General features: G+C 38.4%; 2 protein-coding genes across 2 annotated transcripts in view; both read right to left on the bottom strand.

Moving 5' to 3' along the window:
* LOC103000087 (T cell receptor alpha chain MC.7.G5-like) overlaps positions 1 to 19,904 on the bottom strand; it is a 277,458-nt gene that overhangs the window by 228,500 nt on the left and 29,054 nt on the right. The gene's annotated exons all lie outside the window — the stretch shown is intronic.
* LOC130707644 (sorting nexin-3) lies at positions 12,410 to 13,275 on the bottom strand. Its single transcript, XM_057543701.1, has one exon. The coding sequence runs from the start codon at positions 13,228 to 13,230 to the stop codon at positions 12,742 to 12,744; it is 489 nt and encodes a 162-aa protein (XP_057399684.1). The 5' UTR covers positions 13,231 to 13,275; the 3' UTR covers positions 12,410 to 12,741.

Raw genomic sequence — 19,904 nt, 5'->3', positions numbered from 1 at the left:
TTTATCTACTTTCCACACTGGAGCCAAGTAATGTTCTTAAAAAAGGTAAATCAAACCATGTCACTGGCCTATTTATAATTTTCCAGCAGCTTCTCATTATATTTATTAGTAGAAATCCCCAATCCTACTCACCATGGCTTTTGTAAGGCTTTACATGACGCCTCAAGGAAACATCTTGCACCAACCTCTGTCTCATTCACTCTGCCCATCTCATTCCTATTCCTGGAAAATGCAAGGCTTTTCCCCATTTTAAAGCTTTTGTATTTGTTTTCTCTATGCCCAAAATGCTTTCTCCCCATATCTTAGCAAGACCTGTTCTTTCTTTTCATTTGAGTTTCAGCCTAAATATCATCTCAGAGAAGTTTTTCCCTGACTACTCAATGAAAGTATTCTTGGAGACTTCCCTGGTGGTGCAGTGGTTAAGAATCTGCCTGCCAGTGCAGGGGACACGGGTTCCATCCCTGGTCCGGGAAGATCCCACATGCCACAGATCAACTAAGCCCATGCGCCACAGCTACTGAGTCTGTGCTCTAGAGCCCGCGAGCCACAACTACTGAAGCCCGTGCGCCCTAGTGCCCGTGCTCCGCAATAAGAGAAGTCACCACAATGAGAAGCCCGTGCACCACAACGAAGAGAAGCCCCCGCTCACCGCAACTAGAGAAAGCCTGCACGCAGCAACGAAGACCCAGCGCAAACAAAACAAATTTAAAAAAAAAAATTTAAAATAAAAAGAAAGTATTCTCCACTCTTACTCCCTCACATCACTCTCTTTTATTCTCCTCTGAACATTTATAAGATCTGGTTTACCTTGTTCATTTATTCACTAGAATATTAATTCCATGGGAGTAGATTTTTAAATTTTGTTCACTGCTGTATCTTCTGGACTTAGAACATGCCTGGTAAATAGTAGGTGCTCAGTAAATATTGGTGGAATGATTGAATTTGTTTATTCCTGTATTTTTATGTCTCTTTCCACACCGTTCTGATATAAGCTTCATGGTTGGAGGGACCTTGTCTTGTTCATTGTTGTGTACTCAATATCTAGGATAGTGTCGGGCTCATAATAGTCCCTCAATAAATATTTATTAAATAAACAAATAAATAAAACAGTATGACTAATATACCCAGTATTTGTGAAATAAAGATGGTTCAACATCACTTTTCTTGGCTTTGTAATGAAGAGGACTCTCTTTTAATGCTGAAAAAATGCTTTATTCTTATTGTATTAATTTATCACAAATGTGTTAGGCTCCGAACAGCAAGTTGTGCCTGTCCCCCTCTCTGGGCAAGAGTCTTACCCAGGGCAAGGAATGTGGATGCATACAAAGTGAACATAACCACAGGATGAGCAGTAGGTCTACTAGGTTATAAGCTCCTGGACACCAGAGTGTCTCAGACACATTTTATCCATGGAGCCTAGAAGTGTTTTCTACCTAGTTACTCACGTATTTACTGAATTGAGATGTTAGAATGTTAAGGAAAAAGACAGAATCCTAAACTTGTCCAGAAGGTATAAAAAAGTCATAAAAGAGAATCATTCAAAATGGCATCACCTTGTGCTGAATTGGGCGATTGGGATTGACATGTATACACTGATGTGTATAAAACTGATGCCTAATAAGAACCTGCAGTATAAAAAAACAAACAAAACAACTAATACTAAACTTTCATTGGGTTATTTGTATGGAAATATGTTAATATAAATGTTTCAGACATTACATGAAATTTCTAAAAATCTTATATTTGTATTCGTATGGAAATATGTATGGAAATATGTTAATATAAATGTTTCAGACAGTACATGAAATTTCTAAAAATCTTATATTTGTATTCGTATGGAAATATGTATGGAAATATGTTAATATAAATGTTTCAGACATTACATGAAATTTCTAAAAATCTTATATTTGTATTTGTATGGAAATATGTATGGAGATATGTTAATATAAATGTTTCAGACATTACATGAAATTTCTAAAAATCTTATATTTGTATTTGTATGGAAATATGTATGGAGATATGTTAATATAAATGTTTCAGACATTACATGAAATTTCTAAAAATCTTATATTTGTATTTGTATGGAAATATGTATGGAAATATGTTAATATAAATGTTTCAGACATTACATGAAATTTCTAAAAATCTTATATTTGTATTTGTATGGAAATATGTATGGAAATATGTTAATATAAATGTTTCAGACATTACATGAAATTTCTAAAAATCTTATATTTGTATTTGTATGGAAATATGTATGGAAATATGTTAATATAAATGTTTCAGACATTACATGAAATTTCTAAAAATCTTATATTTGTATTTGTATGGAAATATGTATGGAAATATGTTAATATAAATGTTTCAGACATTACATGAAATTTCTAAAAATCTTGTATTTGTATGGAAATATGTATGGAAATATGTTAATATAAATGTTTCAGACATTACATGAAATTTCTAAAAATCTTATATTTGTATTTGTATGGAAATATGTATGGAAATAGGTTAATATAAATGTTTCAGACATTACAGGAAACGTCTAAAAATCTTATATGTTCTGGTATAATGTTATAAGTAATAATCCTAGTTATTACTTTAAAATGTATATCCCAGAAATAACTAATTTTCTTGTCAACTGCATTATTATGAACTTTCATCAAATCTTTAACCATGGTCATTTTTAAGTCTTTTGTCATTTACAGACAGTTCTGGGTGTACTCTGATGATTTTGCAAATATGTTCCTATAAAAGAGTTTCATCTTCAAGAAATTCATGGAAAAGACTCTGACAAGTACAGGTTTCTGGTAACTGACTGTACTGCTGAACTGAATGAATAAGCATTTTCAGAACTCTAATGAAAAACTGATGAACTCATAAAAGTGCTAACAAAAGATCAAGATGAAAAAAAAGAAATTAATTACATGGGACTGAGTGAACTGATGAGGATGAGTATAATTTTTGTGACTTTCTGTCTGAATTAAAAAAAAAAAAAATCCCACAAGGACTCAGAGGAAAAGAATATACAAATCAATTTTCACTGCAAAGTAAAGGAGCTGTTACAGTGGAGGATTACTGGACTGAATGTCAATGTTATGACATAGTATAAGTGTGTTTCATGTTTGGTAATTGCAATCATTGTTGCTTTTGTTGTGGTCAAAAAAAAAAAAAAATGGCATCACCTTTCTTAACAGCAACTCTGGATATAAAGAAATAGTGGAATGATATCTTCAAAATACTGAAGGAGGCACCATATGTGCTCTGTACCCTTCTTCTCAATAAAAAAGTTAATGAAAAGAGCTTTTCTTCCCAAATACTGGAAATACTGATGGAATTTCAACTTCTAATTTTATATTCAGTCAAAATATCAATCACGCATGAGGATAGAATAAAGATATTTTCAGACATGCAAAGAGTGACTGAAGAAAAATCCTATGCAGCCTTTATTATAGAGGTTTTAGCGAATGTGTTTTAGCAAAAAGAAGGACTAAACCAGGAAATGAAGGTATATGAGATTCAAGATGCAAGGTAACCAATAAGGTAAGCAATGCTAAAGAGTCCTAGAATAGCATTTGTGCAGTAGGTCCAAAGAGCAATCAGTTCACAAAGGGCAAAGGATAGAGATCAAGGGACAGTGACTTTCTGGAAAAAAAGAAAAAATTGATACTCTACTTGATGTGCTTGATGCAGTTGGGAGAAATTATTTTAAAATATTTTAAAAATCTGTTGAAGAACTCAGAAAAAATGGGAAATTGATATAGAACAAATGAAAAAAGGAGGCAATTATTAGCTAAAAACAAGTTGTACCAGAAAGGAAATGTAATCGTAGTACTCATTTTGGCTGGACAAGTGACACTCTTTACATGGTCATAATCATATATGTCCTGACTGTAGATTTAACCCCATATTGTGATATAACCATGTTAGGAAGGTGACAGTGGTGCTGTGTTACCATAAAAGGAAGTCAGTAGATAATGTCTAATATTGATAAACCAAGGGTAAAGCACATAATTTAGAAATTGCTAAAATGGAGCTGGATTGAACATGGGAGTAGAACATGATATTGCTATTTTTTTTGGAGGGGGCGGATGGGGAATGGGAGAACAGACCTTTGTAATACCACTGACTTTTTAGATATGTGCTGGCAGTATTTGATTAAAAAAACCTTGATTTTAGAAGAAAAGGGCTTAGTTATAAGTTAATATGTGCAACTAATTTTATTGAGTAACAAGAACAATGAAAACAATAATACTTATGCTTATGTTAAGAATTCCAGCGGGGTGGGGAAAATATGCAAGGAATCCTTGGTGGTATAAAGGCAGAGAACCAACGACTGAGACCCACTGGGTTTGGTATTTTGTTTCATGAATTTTCATAAATGCAGTTTCCTATTAGGAATCTCCATGTGAGAAACTTAGGATCTGTGTTTTTTTCCAAAGAAGTTATTGAGCTTCCCCAGGGCCACTTTACGCAGTCTTTCATCTCTGCACACAAACCAAACCATAAAGTTATCCTTCTACCAGTTTTCCTAAGGCCATTTGACATTTTTCCTAATATGATGTAAAAAGGCCATTGACTGCTGGGCATCGTTAGAAAAGAATTTAGAAACTAAAATTATTATTAGGTGCTTGTTATTTACATCCTATTCATTTCTCCAAAGATTTGAGGTATTAGCCCATCAGTGAGTATTAGTAAACTCATGGTGTATCTAAATCTACTACTAATAATATCTACCACTTACATAATACTATCTATGTCCTGGGGACTATTTCAAGCACATTGCATGTGTTATCACATGTCATCCCACAAATAGGAGTTAGGTACTATAATTAACACTGTTTCCTTTTTTTTTTTAAATAGTTGAGTAAAAACTGAGGCACATAGAAAGAGCAAATTGGTCAAGATCATCCAGTTAGTAAGAGGTGGAACCAGTATATTTATACCCTGGCAATTTAGCCCCAGAGTCTATATATTCTACTTCCTATGTAACAGACCATGTATTGTTCTAGTTCATATACTTGGTGATGGTGTTTTAGAGATTAGGGATGGTCTAGAGGGAGAAAATCTTAAATTTTAAAAACTTTAAAAACTTACATCATCTGTCTGATGAGAGAGACAGACGAATATGGAAAGACAAGAATGAGAAGAGGTGATGCCTTTCAGCTTTAGAGTTTGGGCACAGGCTCCAGATGGCTGGGGAAGCACTGTGTCTCTACAGCACAAAAGTAGGTGGCAGAGTCTCGGGGCTGGGAAGCTGTGATGTGCAGGGAGCTGTGACGTTCTTTTCTGTTGATTGTGGCGCTTACTCTTCCTTTCTTCTTCATCTCTAAGCTCAGTATAAGCAAGGAGACAACACCTCCTCCAGGGTTCTGTTGCAACCACTGTAAGGTGGTCATTTCTCCTGAGTAACTGCAGTTGATTGTGACAAAGTCTCCTTCCAGGGCACTCAGGTACCGGGGACCCTGCTCCACACCATTTTTGCCACTTACCCCTGTTCTCAAAGACATTGGCAAACACAGAATATTACTATGAGTGCAGCATTTTTACAAATTTCTTTCTTTTACACGTTTCCCAGAGGGCACTCCAGATTAGTCACTTGGACTCCCTTATCTCCCCTCCTCAGAATTTTGAAAAAAATATCCATTTAGTCTCCCTGTTCCCATATCCAGAAACTCCCCAACTTACAGTGTAACTGAAGCCACAGAACAGCCAACAAAACTTGCTGGGTCTTCACCATTTTTACCGCAGATCTCTGTTAGAGGATTTGGAATATATGTTAGTTGGTCAAAGGAGTCTGTTATTATTATAAGTTCTCCACGTTTACTTTAGAACTCAAACGGGATTCCCAGCCCATCAAAGGCAGAACAAATGCACACGTCTGCACTATTTGTAGGGTTACCTGCACAGCAAAACTGTCCGTGGTCTTTTAAATAAAATGCCCACATTGCCACCTAGTGGCAACACACACAGTTGTTCATTATGTATCAATAGGTCAAATACTCTGATGAATAAATGAAGACAAAACTGGAATCAAAGTTATCACCAGTGCTAGGAGCCCCGGAGATGGGGTCAGATGGGGAATAGAAGTCCAGTGATTCCTTGGCTTCAGCCGGCTATGCTACATCAAGTGGAGTAAGTGACAACCTGTGCATTTCACATTGTATCTTTCTGAAAATCCAAGGACAGCTCTGTTCTGGTTTTTAAAGGTATTCCTTATAAATATATCTGGTTTCTTCATGTGACATCCCTGTTTCTTCCCATAATATTATGTCAGACTGCTTTCCTAGTCTGATCTTTCCTTTTTGGACTTGCTACAGTTTTTCTATGTCTCTTCAAATATGTTTCAAATGTTTATTCATCTGGTTTCTGGCTTATCTATGATTGTTATCTATTACTGTTTCAGTGGTCTTATCACACTGTTGAATTATTTTGAACTTGTAGTCATTTTCTGCTTTTGGGACTCCTTTCCAGCCCACATCCCCTCCATTGGATGTGCTCCTTAAGAGATGAATCTAGAGTTATGTTTGTACCAAGTGACCTCGTTTCCCTGACTATAGCTTACTGTATCTGGGTAAATACTGGGCTTATTAATTTGGAACAGGAATATAAAAATAGTAGTTAGACAATATTTGTCACTAGAGCTATAAAACCCTATGGGGGGGGCTTCCCTGGTGGCGCAGTGGTTGAGAATCTGCCTGCTAATGCAGGGGACACGGGTTCGAGCCCTGGTCTGGGAAGATCCCACATGCCACGGAGCAACTAGGCCCGTGAGCCACAATTACTGAGCCTGCGCGTCTGGAGCTTGTGCTCCGCAACAAGAGAGGCCGCGATAGTGAGAGGCCCGCGCACCGCGATGAAGAGTGGCCCCTGCTTGCCGCAACTAGAGAAAGCCCTCGCACAGAAACGAAGACCCAACACAGCCAAAAATAAATAAATAAATAAATAAACAAAAACAAAAACAAACAAAAAAACCCTATGGGGTTCCAGCCAGAGTCATCTCTTGGCAAAATGGAAAGCTGGGTAGGTTCAAACTCAGATTATTGTGGAGTAGAAACTAGCAGGCTTACAGTGGAATCTGGTCTCCCAAGAGGAGAACTGATTATACTTTCAGAGAGGAGTAACTTTAGAAAGAACAGCAAATTGATGGTTTTCTTCCTCTTGTGAGGCCCAACTGTATTTTTTGCAAATGGATTTTATGAGATTCACCTGTACCCTTTCAGACACTCTCCCTTTCCTTGAGCTAGTTTGAGTGGGTTGCACAACAAGATCATTGTCACAAAAAATAGTGTAAGTCCACGTCCTTTTTTCTATATATCACAATTGATTTGCATAAAAATACATGCAGAAATATATAGTTATCAACATTAAATTTTATTTTGGCTCTTTCAGTCCATCTAATATGATCTAACACATTAGCTACCTATCTTAACATTGTGCCACTTGCACAGTTTATGGGCATATCTTACATGAATTCACATTTGATGACCGTGAACAGTTCAGGATGAAGGATAAAATCATGTGATACAACAAGAGAGACAGTTCTCTACATGGAATCTTTACTCATGGCCATTCTTTCAGCCGAGGATCCATGGACGGTAGCATTACACAAAAGGGCAAAGTGAATATGGTTTGGAGCCAAATAGACTTGTTTGAGTCTTAGCCCTGCCACTTACTAGATTGGGTTTTGAGAAGTTACCACAACACTGCAGTCCTCCGTTTCCTGTAAAATGGGGATAACAATACCAAACTGTGGTTTTGTGGTGAGAATTACAGATAACGTTGGGAGTTAACAAAGTATCGTGGTTAAGAATTCAGGCCTTGGGGGAACCTACCTGTACTATACTGACTGTGTTCTTAGGCAATTTAGTTAATTTCTCTGTGCCTCAGTTTCCCTGGGGCTAATAATTGTACCTACTTCATGGGGCTGTAGTAAAGATTAAATAAATCAATGTATGTGATGCACTTAGAACAATACTTCATCCATATTAAGCCCTTGACAAATGTCAGCTATTACTATTATTGATAGTATAATAGGGCCTGTGATAAATACATCACTCAACAAATGATATGTGATATTATTATTTTACTATTTTCCTAACGATATAATGAAAAACGAAATAGTAAATGTCTTGCAAACATTTGAGACAATTTAAGTCTACAGAAGTACCTTGAATTTAGCAGCTTCGTTTAAAAAATTATTTTCAGAGAACTCATTCCAGCTCATATTGATGGCTGCATTATTTTCTAAGGGCACACATGTCATCTGTTAATAATTTGCTCTAAAACTTTGCTGGATATTAATCCACGTCTTCCATGTTTATGGGTTTAGGATTCCCTTCATTCTCCTTAATTTTTCAAAAAAATTTGCCCAGTGCCTCTCAAATCATGCCAGCAAATTCTTTTTGTAGTTTGGAAATTAATTTAAGTGACCCAGAAGACTTGATTATATTGAAAGTGTCCAAGACCTCTCTTTGCATTTCTTCCCTTATCATAATTTTCCATTTTTTTCTTTTCCACTTTGACAGTTATTCTGCTTGATGGAGAATAGAGAGTGAACCAGGAGTTGAGACACTCTACTTTTTCTCTGTTATCTGCCAACGTTATTCTGTTTTCCTTAATATGTGACTCAAACTTCTCCCCTGCCCCACCCTCGTCTTTTCTCCAAAGTGTGCTAAAATGCCCTTTATGCTGCACCTCGTATTTTCTTCAAGCTTCATTTTTCACTTTTAATGGGTTTTCAATTTTGAATGCTTTCCTTAAAGGCCATGATATCTTTGCTATTCCCCTTTGTCCATGTGTCAGACAGCCCATATTTTTATGATTTTTAGTTAGAATCTGAGTTAGTGTACTTCCCTGTGCTGCTGTAGGTTTCATTAGATGACTTCATCTTTAATATTATTATTGAAATTGTTTACAATGGATAGTAAGAATTTGATTTGTTTTAGAGTTTCTCACTTCATTAAGTACAATTATATTTAAATGAAATTCACCATTTTAACCATTTTAAAGCATACAATTCAGTAGTTTTCAGAACATTCACAATATTGTGCTAACATCACCACTGTCTAGTTCCAGTACATTTTATCATCCCCCAGAGAAATCCCAAACTATTAAGCAGTCACTCCCCATTCCTTCTTCTTCCAAGCCCCTGGCAACCACTTATCTGCTTTCTGACTCTATGGATTTGCCTATTCTGGGAATTTTATATAAATAGAATATGCAATATGGGCATTTGGTGTCTGGCTTCTTTCACTTAGCATAATGTTTCCAGGTTCATCCATGTTGTAATGAATCAGTATTTCATTCCTTTTTATGGTTGAATAATATTTCATTGAATGGATATACTACAGTTGGTTTATCCATTTGGGTTGTTTCCACTTCTTGGCTATTCTGAACAGTCACGTACAAGCTTTATGTATTTTGGGTAGATACATAGGACTGGAATTCTAGGTCATATGATAAATCTAGGTTTAACATTTCGAGGTGCTGCCAAACTGCTTTCCAAAGTGGTGGCACTGTTTTCCATTCCGACCAGCAACTGTGAGGGCTCTAATTTCTCCACACCCTTGATAACACCTGTTTTTTTAAAAAATTCTTTTATTTTTTATATTATTTTTTTAATATTATTTTATTGTTGCTCATTATTTATTTTTTATATTGTTGTCTTTATTTTTAAAATTATAGCAGTCTAGTGGGTGTGAAGTAGTATCTCATTGTAATTTTGATTTGCATTTGTTTAATGACTAATGATGACTACCTTTTCATGCTTATTAGCCATTTGCATATCTTCTTTGGAGAAATGTCTATTCAAATCCTTTGACTCATTGTTTAATCAGGTTATTTGTGTTTTTATTATTGAGTTGTAAGAGTTCTTTATATATTCTAGTTACCCATCCCTTATCAGATATATGATATATATGATTTGCAAATGTTTTCTCCCATTTTGTAGGTTGTCTTTTCATTTTCTTGATAGTGTTTTTTGAAGCACAAATGATTTTACTTTTACTGAAATTGACTTAATATTCTATTTTATTGCTTGTGCTTTTCATGTCGTATCTAAGAAATCCTTGCTCAAGATCACAAAAACTTACTCCTGGGCTTTCTTCAAGAGTTTCACAGTTTTAGTTCTTACATTTAGGTCTCTGAGCCACTTCGAGTTAGTTTTGGTGTGCGGTGTGAGGTAGGAGTCCAAATTCAGTCTTCTGAATGTGGCTATCCAGTTGTCCCAGCACCATTTGTGTCGTGGCTCTGAAGCCACCTTTTAAAAAGTGTAATTCTAAAGGTGCCATTTCTTAGCTTAAAGTCATTTTAAAGCATTCATTGTTTTTTGGATAAATACTGACATTCCTATAATGACTTATAAAACATTAACTGACCCTTAATCACTCTATCTTCCTAGACATCTTGCCTTTGTTCAGTTCTTGAAATACCCAACATACTTCTCTTTCCAAGGTTCTCCTGCGTATTCCCCAGGACGCTGTCCCCCAAATTCCAGGCTGGGTTTATCACTCTGTTGAACACTTTCACCATTACCTGCAAGCATCCTTCACAACACTCATTACACTTATAATTAATTCATTACCTGATTAGCAATATATGTATTACATATAATATATTTAATTCATTATATTTTTATAATGTTAAAATTATTTTTATAAACATACTGTTTATAATTTTTATGACAGTTTCATTGATAAGTGCAACTCGATAGGGTATAATCATAAAGCACTTCCATTTTTCTCACGTCTGTCCATGTAAACCTGATACGAAGGCTCCTTTCTTCCAGCCCTCCTTGATACATGTGTTTGTACATACCATAATTTCTCCAGGAAGTCTTGTCATAGAAATGATCCCATTCTAGCAATTAAAATGTTCAGGCTATATCATTGTTAAAACACCAAGTTTCATCTTAAATCCAAGCATCAGGCATCTCCCCCCGCTCCCTACCCTCCTAATTCTGGTCTGCTTCAGGTGGGAGCCCACAGTGAGTTGTGGCAGCCGGGTCTCTTCCTTGTCCAGTTCCCCTCCTAATGCTTCCTCTCTCCTACTCACTGACTAGGAGAAGTAATGCTTCTCTCCTGCCCACTGAGCAACTTCTGTCTCTTCCAGGCTTGGGATGGAGGAAGGAGAGGTAAGAGAGCAAAAAAGGTTTTACCTAAATAGCATCAGTGTAATATGGTACTGGGGTTTCTTCAAATTTAACTACCTATACTTTTTTTTTTTTTAACATCTTTATTGTAGTATAATTGCTTTACAATGGTGTGTTAGTTTCTGCTGTAAAACAAAGTGAATCAGCTATACATTTACATATAACCCCATATCTCCTCCCTCTTGCGTCTCCCTCCCACCCTCCCTATTCCACCCCTCTAGGTGGTCACAAAGCACCGAGCTGATCTCCCTGTGCTATGCTGCTGCTTCCCACTAGTTATCTATTTTACTTTTGGTAGTATATACCACTCTATCACTTCGTCCCAGCTTACCCTTCCCCCTCCCCATGTCCTCAAGTCCATTCTATACGTCTGCATCTTTATTCCTGTGTCTGCGTCTTTATTCCTGTCCTGCCCCTAGGTTCTTCAGAACCATTTTTTTTTTAGATTCCATATATATGTGTTAGCATACGGTATTTGTTTTTCTCTTTCTGACTTACTTCACTCTGTATGACAGACTCTAGGTCCATCCACCTCACTACAATTACCTATACTTTTAAGGTGGGTGTTAGGATAGAGGGAGGTCACCAGACTATTATTAGGTATCTCCTTGCAGTTTGGAAAATGGGGCACTTGCCATCTATTGCTTGTTTTAGCTTTTTGAGACCTGAGCCAAACCTGAGACATAAAGTGTCCCATTTTAATTTCTGATATAATTGATTAATGTTGACCTCTCCCAAGAGACTATAAACTCCTGTAGGGCAGGGGCCCCGTTTGACTCGTTCTCTTCTGTATCTCAGTGCCAAAAACACTACCAAGAACAGGTAGGGGTTCAATCAATATTTGTTGAGTTAAAACCATGTTGCCAAAAAAAGGAATGAATAGGGAGCTGAACCATCTAGAATCTCAGGTTCTTTTTTTTTTTTTTTTTTTTTTTTTTTGCATATCAGAAATGCATTTTTATTTTTATTTGAAAACAACTTAAATTTTTAGACAAATGATTTTAGTATATAAATTTGATTTTGTTTTTATACAGAATATAAAGATTTCCCTCATTGATCTTCCATGTGAAGGGGATTACAAGCCTGAAGGGAGATACTTTCTGCACACAAGTGTGTATATCTTACGTGTAGGTACTGCAAACCAATGTGTAGTGTTTCCACACATAAATTAGGTCAAGTGACACCACATATTAAAAAGGGGATAAGAGGAAAATTCTATTAATCAGATTCAAGAAGCAAACATGACACAAAAACTGCAGGTAAGACCAAATGAGTAACTTTAGTTAGGACACTGCAAGTTATCCTAGAGTAACAGGTTTGTGAAGCTAGAGCATGTACCACATTAAAACAGCAAGAAAGAACTATTTATATAGAAAGGCTGGAATGAGGGATTTTTTTCACGAAAGCAAATTAACTTCTTGTAAACTGCCAAAACAAAACAGAACAAAACTGAGCATTATGAGTGTTAGTATACTGAAGGCATATTATACCAGTTTTTGTGCAGCATGCTAAAGTTAGTTAGAACTTCTTCACTGGTGCATATGAATCATTAATAGTCACGGAAAGTTTTTCTTGCCCCTTCTTGCCAAATTTCAGGCATGTCTTATTTTAGATGGAGTATAGCTTTTATCTATAATTTCATCCTGTAAAAACATATGAAGACAACGTTCATTCTGTGCCAGAGGATGACCAGCGACCTTGTTTATAAACTGCTCCAGCCCTTGCTTCCTTTCTTCAATAAAATTGTCATCAAATATTCCATCATCTCCTCTAAAAGGAAGCTGACGCAAAAATGCTTTCCCAGGGAGTGGGGGAACTACAACCTTGCTCTCTCTTTCTAATTCACTTCTCAGCCATTCAAAGTCACTGTATCTTCTTCTAACGGTAGATTCCTTCAGCTTGAAAATAGGCAGATTTGTCTTGACCCTGATTTCGTAGGTGGTGAACCGGCCCCGGCCGACTCCCACTGTCTGCGGGTTGCTCACATCGATCTCGAGGAAGTTGCTGGGAGGCCCGTAGGCGTCATTCAGGTTCTGCGGCTTAGTGATCAGCCGCCGGGTGTCCGCCACGGTCTCCGCCATTTCGCTGCTGCAGCCGTCGCCGCCGCCGCCGCGGGCTCCCTCCACCCCCTCCTAGAATCTCAGGTTCTTAACTGTGCTTGTAACAGTAAGTGGCCTTGTGGAAGTTACTTTATTTCCCTATGCCTCAGTTTCCTCATCTTTAAAATGGGGATCCTAATAGAATCCAACTCATAGAAATGTAGTAAAGATTAAAAGAGTTAATATGTGTAAAGTTTCAGAGATTATAGTGAGGCTTAATAAATGTTATCGATGATGATGCTAGGATGACGGAAAATAGCTTGGGATACTTGATTGGGACGCGCTTAATAACTCTGTAAGAAACAAGTCACATGGTATATAATTGTGTAATGAAGAAAACTGGGTTATTGTTATTGCTGGGTGCTCCAAGTTGTCCCTCATGCTGTCACTGGAGATGGTCATCGCTGTGGTACTGGCTTTAGCTACAGGATTTGGGGCAATTCCTATATCAGGGATAACTTCACAAAGATTAGTGACATCAGGTCATAAATATTTTAATTTCTGTGAACTACCAAATTCTTCCACTCTAAGGAAGAGAGTGATGCTTCATTCTATATTTATTTGTCTGGCTATCTATCTATATATCTATATCTATATCTATCTATCTATCTATCTATATCTATCTATCTATCTATCATCTCTCTATCTCTCTCTCTATCTCTCTATCTATATCTATCTATCTATCTATCTATCTATCTCTCTATCTCTCTATCTCTCTATCTCTCTATCTCTCTATCATCTACCTATCATCGCTCCACTCAGTTTTTCAATTGGGTCCTTAAGAGAGAGAAGATGACTCATTGATCACAACAGCCTGGGGCAGGGGTGGAGGTTGAGATGAGGTGGTGTGATAAACTGGGGGGTTGGCAAGCCCTGTTAGGGTGGTCAGGACTAGGCAGAGATTGCTTTAAGGGGGAAGAACCACTATGGTGGGGCTTGCTAGTTCCATGATGCTTTGAGACCTGATCGGTTCCTTTCAACCTATCTTTTCTCACTTTATCCCCATGTTATATTGTGTGATTATTTTTATTTCTACTTTATAGATGAAAAAACTAAAGCTCTGAGACACCAATTAACGTGGCCAAACTTGCATAGCTAATAAGCAGTAGAGCCAAGGTTGGCATGCAAGTCATTAGAACTTAATTCCTAAACATTCTGCAGGGAAGCCTCAAGGACAGGGGAGAGCTGGCCGAATTGAGAGCAGGCACATTATCTGAGACCCTTTCCCCTCACCTCATATTCAGCCAGAGAACTGCTGTGCCCCTGGAATTAGAGGTAATCATAGCTGATTTTGTTTCTCCCTGTCTTCTAACGACGTCCCAGCAGACTGTGAGGGAGACCAGGTCTCCTCAGTTTGAGGCTCCCAGCCTCACTGCACCCCTCACGTGGGCCCTTGAAGTTTTGTACAACTGCCCCTGTGCCCTTGGCACTGTGTCTCTCAGAAGACAGTAGTGCATGGCTGCGTCTGATACCTGGACGGTGTATTTCACAGTAGGGGAGCTTTTGTCTTTAAGGTTTCTGGCTCCAAAGTTTTTGCTGTTTTTCATTGTCTCTTCCTGAAGAAACTACAGACTTTGCTGAGGTATTGGACATACCAGAAAAGAGTAGGGTACCCTGTGGATGTGTATGTGCAGTTCATGGTCACCAAGGCTCCTTCTGAGACAGTGACTTGGCCTGTGTGTTGGACTGAATTGCTGCTGGTTCCTCCTGCGGCGGAAAAAAGTGCTTATGTCATGAGTTTGTCATGAGTTGCATCTTTTGGAGAAAGTTTTCATTCTTCTGAAATAATAAAAGACATTCAAGTAAAATGTACTCACCAAACATTAAGATCAGAATTAGAGAGCCCAGAGAAGAGTTCATTGTTACTGTCTCTGGTCTGTTGGAGGGAGGGATCACTGTGAAGTGAAGATACAAAGGGATCACAGCAGTGTTCAGAAAGCATGCATAAATTATGCCTGTGTTGGCGAACAGCGCCCCCTTGTGACAAGTTAATGAACAGGTTATAAACCAATCCTCTGCCTCTCAAAAATCTGCCCCATGTCCTTACTACTGTCCTCATTCTTAAGGGACATGTTGGGTGTAAGTTGGTCCTTTTGTGCAAAGGGGAGTTACACACATTCCAAGGGAGAGTAACTCCCAATAAAACTTAGACATCACAACCATGTCAGTATTTTAGACACTTAGGTTGTTTCCATTTTTTCTAGTTTTTATAAAGTAGACTTTTGTACTCTTAATATTGTTCTGGTTTTCTTGAATCCTTGTTTTCTCCCTTTCTTTCCTTCCCCAGCCCAGGCATCATTTTATCTAGTTTCTCAGAACTGCAAGAATTGTTCTTCAAGTATATAAGCTTGCACTGAGACTAGATGTGGTTGGACTTTAGAGTTGAGTATTTGCAGTCTTTATTTCTGGTTGCAGAGTGAGTGGCTCAAGACTAGAGGTGCCCATTTGGGAAAAGGCTGGTAGGCTGGGGGGAGGTCCTTGGAACAACAGAGAAGGAATTCCATGATTGTGTGTGTGTAAACTTCACTATTTTAATAGATGGAAAAATTAATCACAGTGTTATTTTTTTATGTTTCTTTGCTAAAGAACTTGAATACCTCTTTATAAATTGGCTGTCCATTTGTACTTCTTTTTGTGAATTGTCCTTTTTTCCTCTAGGGAAATTAAAGCTTTTATTATTGATTTTTTGAAGACATTTTAATTACAAGGGTATTATCAGAAAATCACATGGTACATATTTTAAAATAACTGGTGGCAAAGGACATTCCTTTACTGCATTACTGGACCCGTAGGTTCGATCAATGAGCTATTAGAGGATAATTTGTTCCCTTCTTGGTCTGGGCAGGGTTTTTATGAATCTTTCCTTTTCCCATTTCCAAGATGCAGTATCACAATTCTTTTGAACTCTGAGACAGCATATCATGAAGTTTGTCTGTCTTCCCAGAAATGCCCCCATACTAAAGGGTTCTGTCCCAAGGGGAGAAAGAAACTGCTCACACCCACCCCTCCTGTGTACCTCGGCTTTGTACTCAGCTTCTCCTTTAGTCTCTCTCACTGCGTTATTAGAAACACAAAAGTACACAGTTGTGCCTGGTGCTTGGATGGAGGATTTCTGCAGCTGGAAGAAGGTTTTACTTCTAACCTGACGGGCCTGAAAACCATTGTGATCTTTCTCTTCATTTTTCCTGATGCTTCAGAGAGAAGGCACTTTAAAACCTATTTGGGGTATTGGACATACACAAAGAGGAAGGAGGACCCACATTTCGTATGTGCAGTTCACTGTCAGGTGCATCCCTTAAGAGAGGGTCACATGACGCCCTGCCTGGATCACTGAGTCTCCAATGGTTCTTCCTGAAAAACCAAGGCTTCTGTTATAATGAATAGAAAGAGCATTGGATTTACTTAATAAAATGAGAGGTTAGAGAAATTATAAAACCAGCCAGAATTTTAAACTGTCATTTTGCTTATCAGGAGTAACAACATCCCAAGCATCAAGGTGGAGGCAGAGATCACGGCTGCTCCAGGCCTGGAGACTGGGAGTGAGCTGCACTTTCTCCTGGTTTGGACGGGCTGCCCCATCCTGGAAGAGCCACACAACATACACGAGGGCTGAGGCTGCTGGTTTGTACCAGTAGTTGCACATCCTCCGTTTTTGATTGGGGGACTTGTACTTTTCAGTAGTGTTTTCTCTTTCAGATGTGAAACTCTCAGATAAACCTACTGGGACCTTAGTGGTACCTACAAGTACCGTGATTCCATATGGAATCTGGGGATTCTTTCTTATCTTAGAGATGCCAAGACACACAAGTGCTTCTCCAATGGAGGAAGAACCAAAACAAAAATAAAACACAGTGGCACCCTACCTTAGACTAGGGAGCGAACTTTGAGCATTCCTCATAATTCTTGTTGAATTAGTGACAGAGGTGGAAGCTCTGGTTTGTGAGACACATCCTGCCCTTTCTGTGTCTAGTTAAACCAATAAATAAATAATAAATAATGATGAAAATGATGATAAGTAATATTTCTTGAGGTGTACTAAGTGCTGGGCATTGAAACAGGGGCTTTGCATACATTAATCCACATGACAATAAAAAGTAGGTGTTAATACTATTACCATTCCTATTTCACAGATGATGGAACTGATGATCAGAGAGACTAAGTAAATTGTCCAAGGTCACACACTGCTCCAAAGTGGTGAAGTCAGGATTCAATACCAGGTCTGTCTCTCCAATGCCTGAGTCCACAGCTTATTCGATAGGTATTCACTAGGCTTCAGACACTACCAAGTCTGTCAAATAATAGGAGTTCAGTATTTGTTCAATAAATGAATGAATGAATCAATGAGTGAATGAAGTATTTGATTTCAGAGGCTGGGGGTTACATACACCCTTCTAAGGGTTACTTCTTTGCATCTTTGCTACTAGCCTTGGAAGAGAAGACAACCAAGCTCTCAGCAAAAAACCGCAGGTGGCTTTGCTAAATTATTTTTGATGATGATGCAGCCTCTTCTATGATGGGAAAACTGAAATGTTATCTGGAGAGTTAAAATTGGTATCCTGCTGTTGGTTCACAAACTGGCCCCCAGACATGGAGGGCAAGGAGAGGCCGAAGAAAGAGGTGGACCACTCCAGATTGGTAGGTGGCAGTTTTAATAAGCAAAGGAACTTCCTTACGAGGCTTGTCCTGGGTAGCCAGAGGACAAGTAGATCTCTGCACCTGCCCACTAGAATCTTATAAATTTATATAGAGGCCTTACCTGGGTTTATGGTCTCAACACCATACAGCTCTCTCAAGGCTGCATCCTTGAGAATGGCTCCTGGTGTGGGAATAGTGGGTGGAATGTACATTCTAAGGTCAGGGAGGGGGTAAGGAACCTCCGACTGCCCAGGTTCAGGTCCAGTTTGCTGGTCACATCCTCTCGATGACCTCCTCCAGCACCTGCATAAACAACACCTATGGGAAACGCAATGAATGCTTCTTCTGAAGTTGTAAAATAGCTCAAAGTAAAACTCAGCCTCCTATTTGGTTTGACTAATAACTTCTTTATATATTTATTTTCCTCTTCAGATAGATCTCTCCTACAACCTGGGACTCTGCCATTGCTAGGGTCATGGTTACAGGGTTTATATTCAGTCTTCAGGCGCCAAGAAAAAAGTACATCTCACCAGCTCAGAGGTGGGTGGAGAGGTGATGTGTCACTCCAAGTGGCACAGTTAGTTTGCCCTCACTCTCTATTCCACAAGGTTGAACTATTATCAAATTAACACAAGGTCTCTTCCATGCTCCTGTCTGAACATCTATATCTGGACGATTTGTTTGAGTAATAACAGTTCAAGCTAAAGACCAGGGCTAGCTTCATGGGTGTGAATCCTGTGCAGTCTCATAAGACCTCACACTCAGTTTAATGCTCTGCTGTTGCCATCTTGAAATTCTCAGTAAGCTTTGCCCAAGAGGTCCCACATTTTCATTTTGTACTTGGTCTTGCAAATTATGTAGATGGTCCTGCTAAAGACCTATATCTCCTAGAAAGCTAAGGACTAAGCATTCTTCTCCATTTGTTGATCACTCAACCCTGTTCAGAGTAATGAGACAGCAGATATTCTTATCACACAGCCGTTCACTGAGGCGTGTTGGATTTTCAATTTCCCTCTGCTCTAAGTTTCACATTACCCTCATCACCACAGGACCATTTTCTCAAGTCCTTGACATGCCCAACTTTGAGTAGGGGGTCTTACACACAGAAGAGAACCCCGGTATTTGTCCTTGGGGAGATGCCTTTACAACAAACCTTCATGTATCTGAAATCAGGACTCCTTTCTATCATTTCCCTCAAACTCACAGATCATTACAGTCAGAGGTTTCCCAGCAGTCATCCAATGTGTCTCCAGCTCTTTGTTGGCAAGAGTAGAGACATTAACTGCTCCTGAATGGGCTTTTTTTTTTTTTTTTTTTTTTTTTGTGGAAGAAGGCTCTGAGCCCAGAGGAACATCAGACACCATTGGTTCTGACTTTATAAAATTAAAATTTTTAATTTATAATCACCAGACTGTACATTATATCCCCAGAACTTGTTAATCTTCTAACTGGAAGCTTGTACCTTTTTTTTTAAAACATCTTTATTGGAGTATAATTGTTTTACAATGGTGTGTTAGTTTCTGCTTTATAACATAGTGAATCAGCTATACATTTACATATATCCCCATATCTCCTCCCTCTTGCATCTCCCTCCCACCCTCCCTATCCCACTCCTCTAGGTGGTCACAAAGCACAGAGCTGATCTCCCTGTGCTATGCGGCTGCTTCCCACTAGCTATCTATTTTACATTTGGTAGTGTATATATGTCCATGCCACTCTCTCACTTCGTCCCAGCTTACCCTTCCCCCTCCCCATGCCCTCAAGTCCATTCTCTAAACATTTAGAGAAGAGCTTGTACTTTTTTGACAACCTTTTTGTTCTGATGTTAGTCTTCCCTGCTTTCATCTTGACCACTTGTAGTCTCTTCTCAACACAACAGCCAGAGTGAAACTTTTAAATGGGAGTCAGATCATATCATTCTCTTTCTAAAACCCTCCCGTGGTTCCTCGTTTCACCGAGTCCTTGAACACGTTGGGCGTTTCCTAACTTAGGACTGGACGCTTTCCTCTGCTTGAAAAGCT

Source organism: Balaenoptera acutorostrata, chromosome 3 (genome assembly GCF_949987535.1).
Source record: "Balaenoptera acutorostrata chromosome 3, mBalAcu1.1, whole genome shotgun sequence".
Lineage (NCBI taxonomy): Eukaryota > Metazoa > Chordata > Mammalia > Artiodactyla > Balaenopteridae > Balaenoptera > Balaenoptera acutorostrata.
The sequence above is the reverse complement of the archived record's forward strand: the minus strand, read 5'-3'. Positions and strand labels throughout refer to the sequence as shown.